Genomic DNA, 21,279 nt, shown 5'->3' with positions numbered 1-21,279 from the left:
TAGATTTATGAGACGAAAAGGCCTGTCCGTCAGGGTACGCACAACTCTGTGTCAGCAGCTCCCTCCCGACCACGAGGAAAAACTTGCTAACTTCCGCACATTCACTCAAACAAAGATAGTGGAGAATTCCATCGGGCCAGATGATATCATAAATATGGATGAAGTACCTTTGATGTTTGACCTGCCTCTCACTCGGACTGTTAATAAAAAAGGTGACTCGTCCATCACACTGAAAACAAGTGGCCATGAGAGAACGCATTTTACTTGTGTTCTGAGCTGCACAGCATCCGGACTAAAGCTTCCACCGATGGTGATTTTTAAGCGGCTGACAATGCCAAAGGAAAAATTCCCAAAAGAAATCATGGTGAAAGTCAATAAGAAAGTTTGGATGATGAAGTCTAATGAAGGATTGGCTGTGAGAGTGCTACGCCAAGCAACCAGGGGGATTTTTTCACAGAAAAAAAGCATTGCTCGTTATGGACAGCATGAGGGCCCATATAACAGATTCAGTGAAAGCTGCCATCAAGAGTACAAACTCAATTCCAGCTGTGATTCCTGGGGGCACCACGAAGTATTTGCAGCCACTGGACATCAGCGTGAACCGGGCATTTAAAGTGGCGCTGCGTGTTGAGTGGGAGGCTTGGATGACGAGCGGCGAGAAATCCTTTACCAAAACAGGATGCATGCGAAGAGCATCTTTAACTCAAGTCTGCCAGTCTAAACGCGTGGAGCCGTGTCACAACATCCACCGTCACCAACGGGTTTCGAAAGGCTGGACTGCTGCGTGATGGAGAGGACCGCGTACGCTCAAGTGAGAGCGACAACGAAGAGACTGAAGTGAGTGACGAGATCCTGAGGTTGTTCAATTCGGACACTGAAGAAGAGGACTTTGATGGTTTTAGTGCGCAGGAGGAAGATGAAGAAGGCAATCAATAACTTTTCCTGGTAGGCTGCAGTATATATATATTTTTTACCAGTCGTTAGGAGATATTGGAATATTGTTCGTGCACTGTTCAGTAAAAAAGTATACGCAACATAATTTGTGTGTTACCGATGCGTATGTGTTACAGGCACTGTTAAAAAAAAGCATTTGCAATATGTATTTGTTTATGTTACCATACGGATTTAATTAAAAGTTAAAAAATCCTCATGTGTAATATCTCTTTGTGTAAATATCTCCTATTACAACGTGGGACACCTGCGGCTTAAAACCCGGTGCAGCCTGTACAAGTACAAAATTGATTTTCTTTCTAAAATTAGAGCGTGCGGCTTTTAATCAGGTGTGCTCTGTAGTCCGGAATCTACGGTAATCTATTAGAGTTTTTCGAGGAAGTTACCAGGAAAGTGGATGAAGGGAAGGCAGTGGATGTTGTATACATGGACTTCAGTAAGGCCTTTGACAAGGTTCTGTATGGGAGGTTAGTTAGGAAGATTCAGTCGCTAGGAATACATGGAGAAGTAGTTTAGACATTGGCCATGAAGAAGCCAGAGAGTGGTAGTGGAGGATTGCTACTGAGTGGAGGCCTGTGACTAGTGGTGTGCCACAGGGATCAGTCCATTGTTATTTGTAATCTATATCAATGATCTGGATGATAATGTGGCAAATTGGATCAGCAAATTTGCTGATGGTACAAAGATTGGAGGTGTAGTGGACAGTGAGGAAGGTTTTCAAAGCTTGCAGAGGGATTTAGACCAGTTGGAGGAATGGGCTGAAAAATGGCAAATGGTGTTTAATGTGGACAAGTGTGAGGTATTGCATTTCGGAGGTCAAATCAAGGTAGAACATACAAGGTAAACAGTAGGACACTGAGGAGTGCAGTAGAACAGAGGGATCTGGGAGTACAGGTACATAATTCCCTAAAAGTCGCTTCACAAGTAGATAGGGTTATAAAGAAAGCTTTTTGTACATTGGCCTTTATAAATCAAAGTATTGAGTATAAGAGTTGGAATGCAATGGTGAGGTTGCGTGAGATATTGGTGAGACCAAATTTGGAGTATTGTGTGCAGTTTTAGTCACCTAATTACAGGAAGGATATTAATAAGGTTGAAAGAGTGCAGAGAAGGTTTACAGGGATGTTGCTGGGACTTGAGAAACTGAGTTACAAGGGAGAGGTTGAATAGGTTAGGACTTTATTCCCTGGGACGTAGGAGAATGAGGGGTGATTTGATAGAGGTGTATAAAATTATGATGTTTAGATAGAGTGAATGCAAGCAGGCTTTTTTCCACTGAGGACAGGGGAGAAAACAAAACCAGAGGTCATGGGTTAAGGGTGAAGGGGGAAAAGTTTAAAGGGAACATTGGGGGGGCTATTTCACGCAGAGAGTGGTGGGAATGTGGAATGAGCTGCCAGATGAAGTGGTAAATGCAGGCTCACTTTTGACATTTAAGAAAAACTTGGACAGGTATATGGATGAGAGGGGTTTGGAGGGATATGGCCCAAGTGCAGGTCAATGGGACTAGGCAGAAAAATGGTTTGGCATAGCTAAGAAGAGCCAAAAGGCCTGTTTCTGTGCTGTAATGTTCTATGGTTCTATTCTAGAGTTATTGAACATGTCGGCCAGTGCAGTTGCATTGCCGTTGCAACACAACATCTATTTCTATGTAGTTGAGTTGCTCGGAAACTCCACAGCTGCAAGAGTGTCAAGTCTACCAGAACACAATAAACACCGATCACTGAAAGCTCACCTTTTACAGACTTTTGGATTATTGGAGTCTGATCACAACAAACAGTTGCTCTCCTTGTCTGGGCTCAGCGATGGTAAGCCGTCAGATCTATTGGACCACATGCTGTCTCTCTTGGGAAATCGCCATCCTTGTTACATTTTTAAAGAACTCTTCATGCCGTGAATTCCTGATCAAGTTTGCTTAGCCCTCGCTTATGCAACTGTGATGGACTATAGGAAGCTTGCTAAAATGGCTGATAGTCTACACTCAGTTAGGCAGCGGTGTATTATTCTTTCTCCTTTCTCTACCTCAATACACCTGGTCAGCAAGGCCCCCAACGTAAGGACAATTGCAGCTGCAAAACAGATGATGCTGGGCCTGTGTTTTTACCACACTTGCTTTGGTAGGAACACTAGGAAGTGCTGACTGCCTTGCAGCTTTGACAACACCAGTGCATTGGGACATCAGAGGTCTATGAACACCGTGGGGTCCAGCCTCCAGGGTTATCTCCTTCCAAGGCAATGCTTCTTGTGTGACATAGGTGCTCAAGTGCTGCTGGCATCACCTATTGATGAATAGGTAAAGATTGTTAAAACTTTACTGAGGTTGCCAACGGCACAGGATCTTGATTTTCGGGGTGTGATAGGTGATGCTGTGCTTTTGTGGTCAACGTTATGCTTGGAACTTCATCTTGGCCAAAGTGGCTAGATCTCTGCTTGGTGTGGATTTCCTGTGTGCTCAGGGACTGTAAGTTGATCTTGAGATGTCAAGGACTTTGGGTCGTTACCCTGCTGTCCCAGTAAGTTCCCCACAATGACACTCAAGCGTATGCACCACTGCATTTACTTGACTGCTGGTTGAATTCCCAAACTGCACATTCGCCATGACAGTCACGAAACATGGGATGGAGTGCCACATTTCTGCAACTGGCCTGCCAGTCTGTGCCTATGTGTGTAAACTGGATGCAGAAATGTTGGCAATGGTGAAGGCTGAGTTTGCCATCGTGGAAAGACTTGGCATTGTACACCAGTTGAATACCTCTTGGTCTCACCACCCCCCCCCCCCCCCAAATCTGATGGTGATTACCGACGCCATATCAAGGCCACCATACTGATCATTCCCCGGTCCCACACATCCAAGACTTTTCAGCACATTTAGCTGGAAGGTCAATTTTTTTTCCCAAAGTTGATTTAGTTAGGGACTGCTATCAGGTGCCTGTGTGTTCGGAGGATCTTCCCAAAGACAGCTGTGATGACTCTATTTGGCATCTCTGAGTTTCTGTGCCTGCTGTTTTGGCTGACACCTATAGCACAGACTTTCCAATGGCTGATGGACTCTGTATTAAAAGACTTGGATTTTCTTTTGTTTACCTGTGCATATTTGTTGCCAGTGCATTCAGACCCTAAGGTTGTCATAGCTGGGAGTGGTAGTGGGGATAAGCTCCCACTACTGACAAATGGCATGCATCTCTAACAGTCTCTGACAGCTAAGTCCAACTCTTGGCCTTCATGTGTGGCCTAGCTACTAGGCCGGGTGGACCTGTTTTTACAGACAAGAGACCTCTGCTGCCTTGTGTTCATGCCCACCCATGGGAAAGGCCTCGGGAATAAACCCTGAGGAAGACAATACAGGTGCCAAGCTGTATCAATGCTTGCCCTTCCCTTGGACTACATCAGTGACATGGAGAGGGGGATCTCATTGCATGGGTAACAGCCAGTTCTTCAAATTTTCCCACCCAGGGCTTGTGCCCTGGAGAGGGCACAGTCCACCAGAGGCACTAACCCCTGATCGCCTGCGATTGACGGCTGCTTACTACTGCATCCAATTCCAACACATCCCATCTCTGCACACTTTTCAAGTGCTTAAGCCAGCGCGGGTTGAATATTAACCCTGCTAAATGCCAGTTTGTGTTGTCAACCATTGACTTTCTCAGCCATTGCATCTCCACAGAAGGTGTGAAACCCCACCCATCAAAAGTAGCTGCTATTATGAATTTCCTACTGTCCTTACTAGTAAAATACTGTAGGAGGCTTTAGGCATGGTGAATTTCTTTTTCTGCTTCATTCCATGAGCTGCTGAAATTGTGCTTCCCCTGTATAGTATACTTAAAGACAATACATGTAATCAAGTGCTTGACTGTTCAGTGGACGTGACCAGGGTGTTTGATGACACCAAACAAGCTCCCCATAGCCATTACCACTGACACTTCAGACTATGGGTGCTGTCTACGAACAGTTGGTCAGAGGTGTGTGGCACCCACTTACCACCTTCAGTCACCAGCTCGGTCCCCCGGAAGTACAGCATGTTTAATCGTGAACTTCTCGGTCTCTATCTGCTGTCCGCTAATTTCATTTTCTACTAGAGGGTTGCCATTTCACAGCATTTGTTGACCATAAACCCCTTGTATACATGATGGCCAAAATGTCAGACCCCTGGTCTGCATGGCAGCAGCACCAACTTGCCTACATATCCGAGTTCACAACTGATATACAGTAAGGGGAAGAATAATGCTGTGTTTGATTACCTCTCATGGACAGCCATTGAGGCTGTACACATTGAGGTTGACTATGGTAGCCAATCAAGCCAGAGATCCAGGCTTACAGAACAGCAGGCATGGGCTGTGGCTGGCTGATAGTAAGTTCGGGGAATTTGGGGTTCCTTTTCCATGCGATGTCTCAACTGATCACCCTTGCTCCATCATGCCTGCAAAATGTGCTTTTGACTCCATTCATGGCCTCTTGCAACTGAGCCAGCAGGCCTCACAGAAACTGGTTGCATTGAAGTTTGTGTGGCATAGCCTTTGAAAAGATGTATATGATTGGACTGCAGCCTGTGTGGAGTGCCAGCAGACAAAAAATAACTGTCATTGGCACCTTTTGAGGTTCCTGAGTATCAAAATGTACCTTGTTGGTCCTCTTCCCACCCCCCAACTGTGGTTTCACACAGCTCTACCATGGTGGACCGTACCACTAGGTGGCCAGAGGTCATCCCTCTAGCGTCAACTATGGCTGCAGATGTGGCTTGGGCGATCATCAGCACCCCACCTGATATTTCCTCTGACAACGGTCCTAAATTCATATCAAACCCCTGGGCTACGGTGGCCCAGTACCTCGGTGTTAAGCTACATCACGCCATGGCCTATCATCCACAATCCAACATTCTGTGCAAGTAGGTTCACCGCTCCTTAAAGGCTGCTCTGAGGGCTTTCCTGATGCATGTTGCCATGATCATCTCCTGTCGGTCTTGCTTGGGCTTGAAACAGCCCCAGAAAGAGGACAGTGGTTGTCCATGGCTGAGCTGGTATATGGAAAGTCGTTAAGAGTGCCAGGTGATTTCTTTCCTGATACTGCAACCACCTGGTTGGCCCTGGACAGCATTCCATCCTCCTCAGTAAATTCAGAAATTTCCACCCTCCTCAAGAGTTAAGGTTTATGGAGAAAAGGCAGTTAGGTGGCGATGAATCCATAGTCAGGTCAGCCATGATCTTATTAAATGGTGGAGCAGGCTTGATAGGCCAGATGGCCTACTCCTGCTCCTATTTCTTATGTTCTTATCATGGCGTACAACACTCTTGGGTTGGCGTACATTCCGCCTCATTTGTTTTCATTCGCCATGATGCAAACCAACATCCTCTTAGGCTCTTTATGATGCTTGTTCCGCATTTTGGAACAGTGAGAAAAGACTTTTATTATCGCTAAGAGGGGTAAACCTTCAGTAGATCACCTTAAAGATTTGGAGGATTCAGTTACCATGCTCCCTGCTGTCACAACATGACAATGAGCATGCTACCACACCTGTGCCAGATCTAGAGGCACCTGATGTTCCTCCACCCTTGGAATGTAAGACCTGAGCTGGGCGGCTTTTCCAAGATCTGACAGGTTCATTGCTGGTTTTAGTGAATTCTGAGGGGCCTATGTAGGGTAACATATAGGTACAAACGTACATAATTCTCGACCGTAAGACATAGGAGCAGAATTAAACCATCTGGCCCATCGAGTCTGCTCCATCATTCAATCATGGCTGATCCTTTTTTTTTCTATCTCCTCCTCAACCTCATTTCCCGGCCATCTCCCCATAACCTTTGATGTCCAATCAAGAACCTATCAATCTCTGCCTTGAGTACTCCCAATACCAGGGAGGTCCTGCTTCTCAGCTTTCTACTTAACTCTCTAAATTCTCTTTTCAGGACCTCATTGCTTTTCCTTCCTGTGTCATTGGTACCAATATGTACCAAGACATCTGGCTGCTCCCCCTTTTTCTCCAAACTGTTGTGGACGTGGTCTGAGACATCCCTGACCCTGGCATCTGGGAGGCAACATATCATCCACAGAATCTTCTGTCTGTTCCCCTCACTATTGAATCCCCTATCACTACCGCTCCCTTCTTCTCTCTTACCCTTCTGCAGCACGGACCCATGCTCAGTGCCTGTAATCCAGGTGCCGTGGCATTCCCCCGGAGGTCATCCCCCACAAAAGTGTCCAAAGCGATATACTTGTTTTTGAGGGGAATGGCCACAGGGGTGCTTTGCTCTAACTGCCTATTTCCATTTCTCCTGATAGTCACCCAGCTACTCGCCTCCTACAAGCTCAAGGTGACTATTTCCCTGTAAGTTTGATCAATTATATCCTCACTCTCCCGTACAAGTTGAAGGTCATCCAGTTGCTGCTCCATATCCACAACATGGTCTTCATGGAGCTGGACCCAGATGCTCTTCATGCAGATGTAGTTCTCTGGGAGTCTCTGGGTCTTCCAGTTCTCCAACATCGGGCACGATGAGCACACCACAGCCATTTAAATGGCACAGTAAGAGAGCGGGGAGAAAACCAAAGAGGAAGCTTTAACAGATACTTTCCACAGAGCTGATGTCTCTACCGAGCCAAAGCCTGGTTTCAACCAAAGCCTTTATCTTCTACTCTTGCCACTAGCCTACTCGCGTACAATTGCCACTCTGCTTACCCCTTTCTGTACTTTTATTTAGTTCGTAGAGCTCTGTTGATGCTGCTGATAGGCCACGTACAATGGACAAACACTCTTGAAGCTCCCTTTTTAAATAACTGCCACTGACCTCTGAGAAATCCGTCTTGGTAAAGCTCTGTTGATGCTGCTGATCGGCCATGTACAACCACCGACATTGAGTTTGGGTTTCATTTTCAGAGACTGGTCTGATGTGATGACATTATAATGTAAAGAGTTTTTAACATGCTTTGTGTTAAGATTTTTTGGTGTTTAATAAATGAGTTGCTACGGCTTTTCTGAAACATAAAACACCTCCGCTGCTTTATTTGAGAAAGCCTACACCACGATGACGCCACACTTGGGTTGGAGCTTTTACATTGATTGCTTGAACTTCTGGTATTTGCCTCCACTCTCCTTCACCATTCTCCATTCCTGCTTCCCTGTCACCTTATCTCCTTCCCTGCCCATCACCTCCTAGTGTTTCTTCTCCTTCCCTTTCTTTCATGGTCTTCTATCCTCTCCTATTATATTCCCCCTTGCCCAGCCCTTTATCTCTCCCACCAATCAACTTTGCAGCTCTTTTCTTCACCCCCTCCAGCTCTTCCAGTTTCACCTATCACCTGCCACCTTGTACTTCTTGCCCCTTCCTTTCCAGTCCTGATGAAGGGACTCGGCTTGAAATGTTGACTGTTTATTCATTTTCATAGATGCTGCCTGACCTGCTGAGTTCCTCCAGCATTTTGTGTGTGTTGCTTTGGATTTCCAGCATCTGCAGATTTTCTTGTGTTTGAGAATAAAATAATTGTTACTCTAGATCCAATGCAGTATTAAAAATATATAAAAACACAATAAATATAAATACATAAGATAACTTTTATACATTAATTGTATGTCTGTAAAGTAACTCTAGGCACAGAAGTGCCTGTAGATAAGATGTCTGACCGGAAATTATAAAGTAGTGGTGTTTGAGGGTGTGGAGGGGTGAGTTAATGGCTAGAGGTTTTGATCAGCTTGGAGAAGGTAATTAGTTTTGAGTTTGGTGATCCTGGAGTGGGACAAATAGTCTTTGAGCAGGTGGGTGGGTTCCTTCATGATGTTACTGGCCCATTGCCAGCATCTTTCTGTATATATGTCCTTGATCGTGGGTTGGCTGGTAGTGGTGATGCTTTGCACACTTTGACTTCCCATTGTAGAGCCTTTGAGTACACTTGTGATATATATTTAATACTATGATTGAGTGAAACCGAACTAATTGCATTTAGAATCTTGTATGAATTTGCACTTTTGATTTTAATTTTTTTGTGGGTAACTGAGTTTTCAGCTGCTCTGTTGTGAACATATTTTTTGCCTGATTTTATTAAATTTTCTGATTGTTAATATCTGCAATAAATCTGGTCAACCACAAGCAGAGTAAATATAATGTTTCTTAGCTGTCAATCTTTACAAAAATATTTAAATTTGGCCACCATTGAAAACAAGGGATAATGCAGCTTTATTTAGAACTTAGCAGCTGAAATATTTTAAAACTTTGGAGAGAAATGATAGGGATTGTGGAAAAAATATGTTTAGAGAAGCACCCCAACCAGATTTTCTTGAAGATTTCTAGAAATGGTCTTTTCATTTATTTAGACCTAGCAATCGGTAACTTGAGAAATACAAATGTTATGGATGGTTGGACTATATCCAGCTCCGACATTCTTTCTTGCCAGTGATTTATTTCTGCTTAAGAACCAATCAATTATACAAAAGTGAGTGAGTATAGATTGGCATTGTAGATTTTGTCGGAAATAATCAGTCATTTAAGATTAGTTTTCCTTTTGATTTTATTTGACGTATTAAATTATCTAACTGATGTTCTAATGCATGCATTGGTTTAATGTTTCAATTCCATCAGCCTAATGTTGAGAACTTACTGCCAAGTTGCTCATTTCAGTTTCTAGAATTTCATTCTTTGCTTGTTTCAGTGGTATAGAATTTTCCAAGTACAATGCACCAACATCACCATGGGTGACTCTCAAAGCAGTTTTTAAATTTTCTGTCTTTTCTTTTGGAACACTATTCAGCTTCACTAAGTTTTTAAAAAATTGGTATGTATTCTGGCCTGAACATGTGGCCTTCCTTATGTGGTCTCTTGGGGTCCAGGATAACTTGCTTCCACTCTATTTTTGAGATGGCTGAGGTCAATGCAGGAACTGCACATTCATCCATTGATGGGACAGAAGGTGCCTGACAAAGGAGATGGGTAGTTATTGAGGTTGTGCACTGTTTCTGCAGTGTTTCCATGTACTCGCAGTGCATGGACTTGTGGTTCTTAATACCTTCTCAATTGGCTTCATGTCTACTGTATGAACATGGCTCTTCGGCCCATAATATTGTGCTGACCTTTTAATCTACAAGATCAATCTAACCTTTCCCTCTTGCATAGAACCTCAATTTTTCTATCATTCATGTGCCATTTAAGAGTTTCCTAAATGTCCCTAGTAAATTTGCCTCTACCACCACCCTCGACAGGGCGTTCTGCACACCCAGCACTCCATAATAAAAAAAAACTGAACTGGTGTCCCACCCCATACTTTACTCCAATCACCTTAAAATTATTTCCCCTCAATTAGCCACTTCTGCCCTGGAAAAAGTTTCTGGGTATCCACCTGATCTAAGCCTTTTATCATCTTGTACACCTCTATCAATCAACCTCTCATCTGCATTGTCATATTACCCATATGGCCTGCCTGGACTGTAACACTGCCTTCTAATCCGTCTGTCTTTTGCACCATGCACATTCAGGCCTGCTGGTCACACTACCTACAGTCTGCTAAAATATCTGTCGCAAGAGTTTTGGTAATTGTATCATTTATTTGCATCAAGTGCCTGTGGACATTTAAACTCAAAGGAGTTAGTGACAGCTTTGTAGAATTGGGGGGCAACTTCAGAGCTGATTGGTAATTTTAAGAGCCACAGGAGCTTGCAGGGGTGTGAAATTGTGAGAAATTAAAATACCTTCATGTAAACAGTCCTGCAAATGTTTCCAAGTGTTTCTGTTACAACTGTTGTTCCATTGCAGATACATTTATGTGATGGGAATCCAGGAAAGAAATGAAAAGTTATTCTATAGGGTGCTGCTGGACAGCATTGAGGAGTTAATGCCAATTGTTTATACTCCAACAGTGGGTCTGGCCTGCTCACGATATGGACATATCTTTAGGAGACCAAAGTAAGTCGAAAGTACCTTTCACTCTGATTTACCAACTTCTATATTGTAGAATATTGTTTGTTCATTCCTGGATCTAAACTTGGTGTGAGTGTTGATGACTGGACAATGGTTTAATCTGATTTGTAATTGATTTTAATTTATATTTAATTTAAACTAATACCTTAGTCAAAAGTATCAGGAAAAAATAAGTCAAAATAGCAAAATGTGTACTGGTGCTGGCATTCCAGATTCCTCATGTGTCTTAAGTCACACAAGACCAAGTTCAAGTTTATTGTCATCTGACTGCATATCTATGGTGACCTTATTGAAACCAATCGAATAGTGAAAGGCTTCGATAGAGTTGGTGTGGCGAGAATGACTGGAGGGTACAGCCTAAGAATAGGTGTCCTTTTAGAATGGAGATGAAGAATTTTTTTAGCCAGAATCTTTTCAGGGTTCAGGCAGCTGTGGAGGCCAAGTCTTTGTTTATTTAAGGCAGAGGTTGATAGATTTTTGATTAGTCAGGGCATGAGGGGACATGGGGAGAAGGTAGGAGATTGGGACTAAGGAAAATTGGATCAGCCATGATGAATTGGTGGAGCAGACTCGCTGGAGCAAATGGCCTAATTCTGTTCCTATATCTTATGTCCATACAACCAAATGAAATACTGTTCCTCTGAACCCTGGTACACCCACATAAAACAAAATATTACCGTAAATAAGTGAACCAAAAAATGCGTGTAGTTTGCAGCACAGGTAAACACAGTAACCAGCTCGCTGTCCTAGTGATGAGACCTCGATGGTGGCAGGGTTTTCATTTGTCTCACAGCCTGAGGGGAGAAGCTGTTACCCAGTCTGGAAGCCCTAGTTCTGATGCTTCCTTATGGTAGTGGGTTAAAAAGATTGTGGGATGTGCGGCAGGGATCCTCAACAATACTTCAGGCCCTTCACCCACAAATCGATAGGGTGGTTAATAGAGGATATGGGCTAAGAAGCCGGGGAAGACAGGTTTTAATTTAGAGTTGTGGAAGATGGGATTGATCTTCAGGGTCTTGGGGAGCTGCAAGGTGTCAGGCATCGGGTTTACATTCTTCAGGATTTTAAAACATCCAGTGAGTGTCAGCACCAAATTCCACTTGAGGAGGCAAATCATGAGTAGACAGCCTGATCTGTTGCTGAGGCTGTAAAGCGGGTCCCTGACTTCTCCTTCGGTTTGCTTTGGTTTCCACTTTCCGGGTAGAGGTCAGCAAGATCTCTCTTGCCCTAATCCATTTTTTGCTTGCAGCACTGGATTAGATCTTTGGTTGCAGGAACCCCAACCTTGGCCTCTTGTTCCAGAGAGAGAGAGAGGCAGAGGGTGACCAAACTGACATCCCGTACACTGAATGCTGTAAGGTGTTGTGGGTGACATCTGCCCTCATCAGATCAGATCTTTCCATGGTCAGGCATCTTGGGGTACCTTCTGAATCCTGGTTGGCCCACTCTATCTGGCCATTGGGTTGCAGGTGAAACCCAAAGGAAAGGCTTGCTGTTGCCCCTTTTAGTTTACAGAACACCCTCCAAAAATGTGATGTGAATTGTGGACCACAATCTAAGAAAATGTCCACCAGGAATCCATGGATCCGAAGACCTGCTCCAGGATAATTTCAGTTGACTCCACTGCTAATGGTAGCTTCTCCAAGACAATGAACTTGCAGGCTTTCGAAAAACAACCGACGATTACTGACTTCCCCTTGGATGCAGGAGACCCGTGATAAAGTCCATGGAGATGTGTGCCCAAGGTTTTTCCAGAACAGGTAGGGGGGGTGGAGGTGCCCTTGAGGTTGGGTACGGGGCTCCTTGTTTAGGGTGCACATCTCATATGGCTGCACGTACTGCCAAACCTCTTTCATCATTCCAGGCCACCAGTACCTTCTCTTGATAAATCCAAGGTCCTGGCAATCCCTGGGTGTGTAGTCATTTTCAATGAGTGTCCCCATTGGAGTACCTGGGAACGGATGGAACTTGGGACGAACAGCCAACCCAGAGGATTGTCCGTAGGAACCTCCTCTTGTACCTGAGCTTTGTGAACCAAGAGCGTCGATTTCCCAATGAATACCCCCCTGGCTTGGGGCAAAATAGTGGAAAGCTGCTGCCATCACAGTCTTCCTGACACTAGATGGACTTACCAGTTCTATAGGTAGCTGCAGCTTTGGTGATCTGCTCCCTGCAGTAAAATCAGCAATCTTGACTCTGACGCCGGGACCTCTCATTATTGGAGAAGCTAGATCAGGCATGGGCAAACTACAGCCCGCGGGCCATATGCGGCCCGTTAAGCTTTTTAATCCGGCCTGCAGAACTTGATGAAATTATATTAGTAAACCTTGTTAACGTTTTCTCCCCGCAATTCTGGCGTTTTCCCAATAGATGACGCACTCTATATACATTGACCTTTGTTGAGGTGCAGCGTATTACTCCACATTTGCAATTTACTTTGTGACCTTGTGGCAACCCATTTCCTGGCACATCCGAACCGGCTCACAATTAGCCAGCGTTCCAGCTAAGAGAGATTGCCTGCGGGGATTTGAGAGCTCCGCATACCGGCGCGCTCTCCCTGCTTTGTCATTGTGCAGGTCGTTGTTGAGTTTTGGCACAGGGGACAATTGAATAAGAAGGAGCAGAACAAGTAGACCTGCATCTCCTACCGTTTTTGAAATAAAGACAGTCAGGAAGAGAGTGATGATGATAATATCTTGAAGGATAACAGAATTTTCAGTGCTTTAAAATAATAACTGTTACTATTAAAAAAAGCTGTATTTTATTCATTTAATTTTCAGTGTTTTAAAAGTCATTTCAATAAATAGCTAAATACCATGGGACTTCAAAGACAGATAGTTTGTTGTAATGCATTTGTTCATTTTCAATTGAAATTAAAGTACATGTTTTCTACATATCCCATGATATTTTATTCCCTCTTATGAGGTGTATTACCAAAGCACTCCGTCCATCTGCTCGTGGTCCGGCCCCCCTGTCAAATTTTAGAACCCTTTGTGGCCCTCAAGTCAAAAAGTTTGCCCACCCCTGGGCTAGAGCAACTGACTTGCATGGGTTTGACTGAGGGCTGTGGGTAACCCTAGGTAATTTCTAAAGTAAGTACATGTTTGGCACAGCATTGTGGGCTGAAGAGCCTGTATTGTGCTATAGTTTCTCAATGTTTCTATGGTGTGTTGGCCTTCATTAATTGGGGGATTCAATTCAAGAGATGCAATAATGTTGTAGCTCTATAAAACTCAGGTTAGACCACACTTGATTTGGCGGGGGGTGGGGACCCGAGCGATAGGCCTGAGGACGTGGCATCTGACGTACAAGCAGAGGCAAAATGTAATTAGCATGTCGGGGGACAGTTCAAAGTACATTTATTATCTAAATATGAATACATTATACAACCTTGAGATTCGACTTCTAACAGGCAGCCGTGAAACAAAAAAACACAAAAACAAACCCCATGTATATGAAAGAAGACTGTCTAACACCCAATGTTCAGAGAATTAAAAAGTACATCATGTCCATAAGAAAATAAAATAATAAAAAACCCATAAAAAGACCTTTAAACACCCAATCTGCAATGAAAAAAGGCATGCAAACAATAACTGCAAGCAAATAGTGTTTCTGAATTGAAGTCTGTAAGGGAGTCCCGTAGTTCAGTGCAGAGCTGAGTAATCATTGTGGAGCAGCGATCTTAATTAGCCTGTACCCCGCCTGGGGCTCCGACATTATTGAGTCTATTATTAAAGATGAAATAGTGGCATATCTAGATAGCAGTGAAAGGATTGGGCCGAGCCAGCATGGATTTACCAAGGGCAAATCATGCTTGACTAATCTATTGGAGTTTTTCGAGGATGTAACCAGGAAGTTAGACAAGGGAGATCCAGTGGATGTAGTGTACCTCAATTTTCAGAAGGCATTTGATAAGGTCCCACATAAGAGATTGGTGGGTAAAATCAGAGCTCATGGCATTGGGGGGAAGATATTGACATGGATAGAAAACTGGTTCGCAGATAGAAAGCAAAGGGTAACGGTGAATGGGTGTTTCTTGGAATGGCAGGTGGTGACTAGTGGGGTGCCACAAGGCTTGGTATTGGGACCACAGCTGTTTACGATTTACATCAATGATTTAGATGAAGGCATTGAGAATAACATCAGCAAGTTTGCTGATGATACTAAGCTGGGTGGCAGTGTGACATGTGATGAGGATGTTAGGAGAATTCAGGGTGACTTGGATAGGCTGAGTGAGTGAGCAGATACTTGGCAGATGACGGTTAATGTGAGTAAGTGTGAGATTATCCACTTTGGGAGTAAGAACAGGAAGGCAGACTATTATATGAATGGTGTAGAATTAGGTAAGGGAGAAATACAAAGAGATCTAGGAGTCCTTGTTCATCAGTCACTGAAGGTGAACGAGCAAGTGCAGCAGGCAGTGAAGAAGGCTGATGGAATGTTGGCCTTTATTACAAAGGGAATTGAGTACAAGAGCAAGGAAATCCTTTTGCATTTGTACAGGGCCCTGGTGAGACCACACCTGAAGTATTGTGTACAGTTTTGGTCTCCAGGGTTAAGGAAGGACATCCTGGCTATAGAGGAAGTGCACCGTAAATTCACGAGGTTAATTCCTGGGATGTCCGGACTGTCTTATGCAGAGAGGTTAGAGAGACTGGGCTTGTACACGCTGGAATTTAGGAGATTGAGAGGGGATCTGATTGCAATATATAAGATTATTAAGGAATTGGACAAGATAGAGGCAGGAAATATGTTCCAGATGCTGGGAGAGTCCAGTACCAGAGGGCATGGTTTGAGAATAAGGGGTAGGTCATTTAGGAAAGAGTTAAGGAAAAACTTCTTCTCCCAGAGAGTTGTGGGGGTCTGGAATGCACTGCCTCGGAAGGTAGTGGAGGCCAATTCTCTGGATGCTTTCAAGAAGGAGCTAGATAGGTATCTTATGGATAGGGGAATCAAGGGATATGGGGACAAGGCAGGAACCGGGTAGTGATAGTAGATGATCAGCCATGATCTCAGAATGGTGGTGCAGGCTCGAAGGGCCGAATGGTCTACTTCTGCACCTAATGTCTATTGTCATCCTGACCTTTTTAATCTGACCTGGCACTGAACACGCCATCTGAATATCAGGTTCTGCTGCTTAGAGAAGTGATCTGAACTGGCCTGTACCTTTCCTTGTGCCTTGACACCTTGACCTTTTCAATCTGTCCCAGCGCTTAACTCTCCGTCCGAACAACAGATTCTGCTGCTTGGAATCACTGGATTTCGCTGCTTCGATCTGTATGTACATCACGCTCAGTTGAGCCCTGTGGCTTTGATTCAGCCTGTGCCCAATCTTTCATGCTCTTCTATACCTTGATGATGGTGCGCTGCCTCACTTTGCCTCAGACATGCCACATTGAATTGCCTCCAAGTCCAAAGGGGGGGTTATAGACTATTACTTGCGATGATCGTTTGGTAGAAAAAATGTGGTTAACGAAGTGTTTAGTTGCTATCTTTGTTTCATTAGCCACCAGCCATAAGTCGCAGAGGTTAACCAGCACCATCTTAAACCAGAAGCAGATTATAGGGCAAAATTGCAGTCAGTGGAATAAGTTACGGTGTAACAGGACAAAATCAAAAAGGATGATGAATACAAGATTGTAGATGTTGTATTTGAATACATACAATATACACTAAAGGGTAGAAGATCTTGTATCACAGTTAGAGATTGGCAGATATGATGTTGTGGGCATCACTAGAAGAAGATTATAGTTGGGAACTTAACATCCAAAGATACAGATTGTATCAAAAGGACAGGTAGGTAGACAAGAGAGGGTGGTGTGATACTGTTGGCAAAAAAATGAAATCAAATCCTTAGAAAAAGGTGACATAAGATCAGGAGGTGTAGAATCCTTATGGGCAGAGGTAAGAAAATGCATGGGTAAAAAGACCCTGATAGGAGTTATATACAGGACACTGAACTGTACAAATTACAATGAGAGAGAGAAAAAGCACGTCAAAAGGACAATGTTGGAAGAGTGTTGGGGGATTTCAGCATGCAAGTAGACAGGAAACATCAGGTTGGTGGTGGAACTCAAAAGAGAATTTGCAGAATACCTAAAATATGTTTTTCTAGAGCCCACTAGGGGATCAGCTGTTCTGGATTGGGTATTATGTAATGAACCTAATTTGATTAGGGAGCTCAAACTAAAGGAACCCTTAAGAGGTAGTGATCATAATATGATAGAACTCGCCCTATAATTTGAGAGGGAGAAGCTAAAGTCAATTTTATCAGTGGAGTAAATGGCATGAGAGAGGAGCTGGTCAAATTTGATTGGAAGGGGACACCATCAGGGAGGAGAGCAGGGAAGCAATGCCGAGAGTTTCTGGGAGCAATTTGGAAGGCGCAGGATGGATATGTCCCAAAGAAGTAGCAGTATTCTAAAGGCAAGATGACACAACCATGGCTGACAAAGCCAACATAAAAGCAAAAGAGAGCATATATAACAGACTGGAAATCAGTGGGAAGTTAGAAGTCTGGGGAGTTTTCAAAAACCTGGAGATAACTTTAAAAAAAAGTCATAAGGAGGGGAAAAAGATGAAATATGTATGTAGGCTAGCCAGTAATATCAAAGCAGATAACAAAAGTTTTTTTTTCAAATATATAAAGACTAAAAGAGGTGACATTGAACCATTGGGGGGTATTTTGCATCAGTCTTCAATATGCAAGACATGAGTTGTACGCTTGAAGTTTTAGAGTGTCAGGGGGCAGTTTCTATTACTAGGGAGAAAGTGCTTGGGAAGTTGAAGGTTCTGAAGGTAGATAAATCACTTGGTCCAAATGGACTGTACCCCAGGGTTCTGAAAGAGGTGGTTGAATAGATTGTGAAGACATTAGTAATGATTTTTCAAGAATCACTAGATTCTTGCATGATTCCAGAGGAATGGAAAATTACAAATGTGACTCCACTCATATGGAAAGGAGGGAGGAAGAAGAAAAGAAGACAAAGGAGAATTAGTAGATGTTGTGTACTTGAATTTTTGCAAGGCCTTTGATGAGTTCTCTCACATGTGGGTACTTAGCAAGATAAGAGCCCAAGGTATTACAGGAAAGATACTAGCATGGATAGAGCATTAGCTGATTGGCAGGAAGCAAAGAGTGGGAATAAAGGGTACGTATTTTGATTGGCTACCAGTGACGAATGGCGGTGTTCCCTGGCAGTTGGTGTTGGGATCACTTCTTTTTACGTTGTATGTCAGTGATTTGGATGATGGAATTGATGGCTTTGTGGGAAAGTTTGTAGATAATATGAAGATGGGTGGAGGGGCTGGTAGTGTTGAGGAAGCAGGGAGTCTGTAGAAGGACTTAGACAGATTAGGAGAATAGGCAAAGAAGTGGCAGATGGAATACAGTGTCAAGATGTGTATGGTCATGCACTTAGGTAGAAGGAATAACAACGTAGACTATCTTCCAAATGAGAAAATTCAGAAATCCGAGGTGCAAGGAGACTTGGGAGTCCTTGTGCAGGATTTCCTAAAGGTTAAGTTGAAGGTTGAATGGGTTTTGAGGAAGGCAAATGCAGTGTTAGCATTCATTTCAATAGGACTAGCATAAAAGAACAGGGATGTGATGCTGAGGCTTTATCAGACACTGGTGAGGTCTTTCTTGAAGTTTATGAGCAGTTTTGGACAACATCTAAGAAAGGATGTGCTGATATTGGAGAGGGTTCAGAGGAGGTTCATGACAATGATTCTGGGAATGAAAGGCTTATTGTATGAGGAGTGATTGATGACTCTGGCTCTGTGCTGGAAATGAGGGATCTCAGAGAAACCTACTGAATGTTGAAAGGCCGAGATAGAGTGGATTTGAAGAGGCTGGTTCCTATAGTGAGGACTAGAGGACACAGCCTCAGAATAGAGTGACATCCATTTATAGTGGAGATGAGGAGGAATTTCTGTAGCCAGAGGGTGCTGAATATGTGGAATTCATTGCCACAGACCATCTCAGCAGTAGTTCAGTAATGACAGGATTAGGTGTGTCAAAGACAGAGGTCATTAGGTCCTTGATTAGTCAGGATGTGAAAGGCTATGAGGAACAGTCAGGAGAATAAGGTTGAGAGGTCAATGGATCAGCCATCATGAAATGGCAGAGCAGAATTGATGGGCCGAGTGGCCTAACTCTTATGTCTTATGGTGTTATTGTGTTTGGTTGTAATCGCCTCATTATAGGAAGGATGTGGAAGCTTTAGAGAGGGTGCAGAGTAGATTTATCAAGATACTGTCTGGATTAGAGAGTGTGTCTTATGAGAATAGGTTGAGTGAGCTAGGGCTTTTTTTGCTGGAGAGAAGAAGAATCAGAGACAACTTGATGGAGGTGTACAAAATGACTTTTTCCCAGGGTGAAAATAGCTAAAATGAAGGGGTGTAATTTTAAGGTGATCAAAGGAAAATATAGAGGAAATGTCAGAGGTAAATTTTATACCTAGAGAGTGGTGGGTTCACAGAACACTTTGTCGGGGTGGTAGAGGCAGATACATTAGGGGTATTTGAGAAATTGTTAAATGCTGCATGGGGACATAGATGATTGAAGAATGGTGGCCTGTGGAGAAGCGAAGAGGTGGATTAATTTTGGTTAAAAAGCAGCACAACGTTGTGAGCTGAAGGGCCTGTACTGTACTGAAATATTGTAAGCCACTATAATCTTGTGCAATGCAGAAGGGTTGGAATTGCACTTCCTGTGTAAGTGAAAGGTCTAGTGTGGTTACTGAACTGCTGCTGAGATGGTCTGTGGATAGTAAGGCTGACCCAGCAACAGAGTCTGGAAGAGATGGTTGCTAATGTAATCAAAGTGTTCTGCTTTTCTCACTGTGGATCCTATCGGTATGTTATAGGAACAGAATGGTGCAGAACCTTACTTATAATTACTCTGAGCTACTGATAGTTTTCAGAGTAGTTGGGCTTTATCAGTCTTTTGAATGTATGACTTTTGTTCTAAATTTTGTCAGTGCCTTGAGTTCTTTACTGGCTCCTTTATAAGATTACAAGAAGCATACTGTCAATAGAACAGACACATATCTTTCTCCCATAGTTGAAATGCCTAACACCAGGGAGGGAGGTAATTATAAAGGAGATGTGAGAGGCAAGTGGTGGATGCCTGGAATGCACTGCCTGGTTGGTGGTAGAGGCAGATACATTAGGGACTTTTAAGAGGTGTTTAGATTGGCACATAGATGTAAGGAAAATGGAAGGATATGGATGTCGTGTAAGCATAAGGGACTAGTTTAGTTGCCCATTTGATGGGCTGAAGGGCCGGTTCTTGTGCTATACTGTTCTATGTTTAAATTGTAGTTCAAATATGTGTGTATTGGAGGAGAAATTGGGTTACTTGAGTTTCAGTTGCTTCATGGAAACGAGATTGGTTATTTCCATCTGTTATGTACAGGGACATAAGTAAACCATTCAACCTCTTGTGCTTGTTCTATTATTCAAAAAGATTGTGGCTAATCTTTCAACTTGATACCTAATATCCATTGATTCTTGTATTTTCCAAAACTCTCTTCACTAATGAACAACTGAAACATTTTTACAACTTTTTTTTAAGTTTGAAGAAAATTTCCAAGCAAATTATTCTGGGTACCAAAATAATTGCAAAACATGTTTAATTAGCAGAAGACAGCCCAAAGGTTTAGTTTTCAATACTATCATGGATGTAATTTTAAGTGTTAATTTTTGTCTATTTTTCCCACTTTTCTACAGGGGTGTATTTATTTCCATTTTGGACAAAGGCCATGTTAGATCGATTCTTGACAACTGGCCAGAGACACAGATTAAGGTAAAGATCAAATGGTGCATAGTTGGTATCAGACATGTTGGCAAAGTCTGGAAATTACATTCATCACTTTCTATCCTCAATACTCCAAGTACATGATCTACAGTGGATTCCACTTAATTGGGGCACATTGGAACCAGTACATTTTTGCCCAGTTAGCCGAAGGGAATTTACTCTTGGTCATTTCTAGCATCTCCAAGCCTGAATGCTTGAAATTGCAACATGCAAGACATTTTGGACTTGTCTTACTGCTTTGTTCTTGCAATGACAAAAATCACTGCTTTTTGAACACAAACACATGTCACTGATGTTATTTAAAAACTGTTCATTTTAAGTGTGAGTAATGTCTAATGGCCACACAAGTACACACCACTGATGTGAGTAAATGAAGGAAATCCCTCCATTTTTGATTAGTTTTTGTCCTTTAAGAATAGTCCCAAATATGCGGCTGCCATGATTAACTGGTGGTGCAATTGTAGATCCAGTTGGTGATGTTTAGATATTTAAATATCATCTTTAAATTGTTCTGGAATAACATATGAAAAGGAGAAATGATTACCTTGGTCAAAAGTACACTTTAATTTGTAATCTCTTTCCACAATGATCTAGTGAGAACTTTCTTTG

At 43.0% G+C, this 21,279-nt stretch overlaps 1 protein-coding gene across 1 annotated transcript in view; it reads left to right on the top strand.

Moving 5' to 3' along the window:
• The window catches only part of me2 (malic enzyme 2, NAD(+)-dependent, mitochondrial), a 97,453-nt gene that overhangs the window by 27,760 nt on the left and 48,414 nt on the right, over nt 1–21,279 (top strand). The window contains exons 4-5 of the mRNA XM_059989726.1: nt 10,683–10,832; nt 20,583–20,658. Coding sequence (XP_059845709.1) covers nt 10,683–10,832; nt 20,583–20,658 — 226 coding nt within the window. The remainder of the gene's footprint in view (nt 1–10,682; nt 10,833–20,582; nt 20,659–21,279) is intronic.

The sequence above is a fragment of the Hypanus sabinus genome, chromosome 14, assembly GCF_030144855.1.
Source record: "Hypanus sabinus isolate sHypSab1 chromosome 14, sHypSab1.hap1, whole genome shotgun sequence".
Lineage (NCBI taxonomy): Eukaryota > Metazoa > Chordata > Chondrichthyes > Myliobatiformes > Dasyatidae > Hypanus > Hypanus sabinus.
This window is presented reverse-complemented; position numbering and strand designations above follow the sequence as displayed.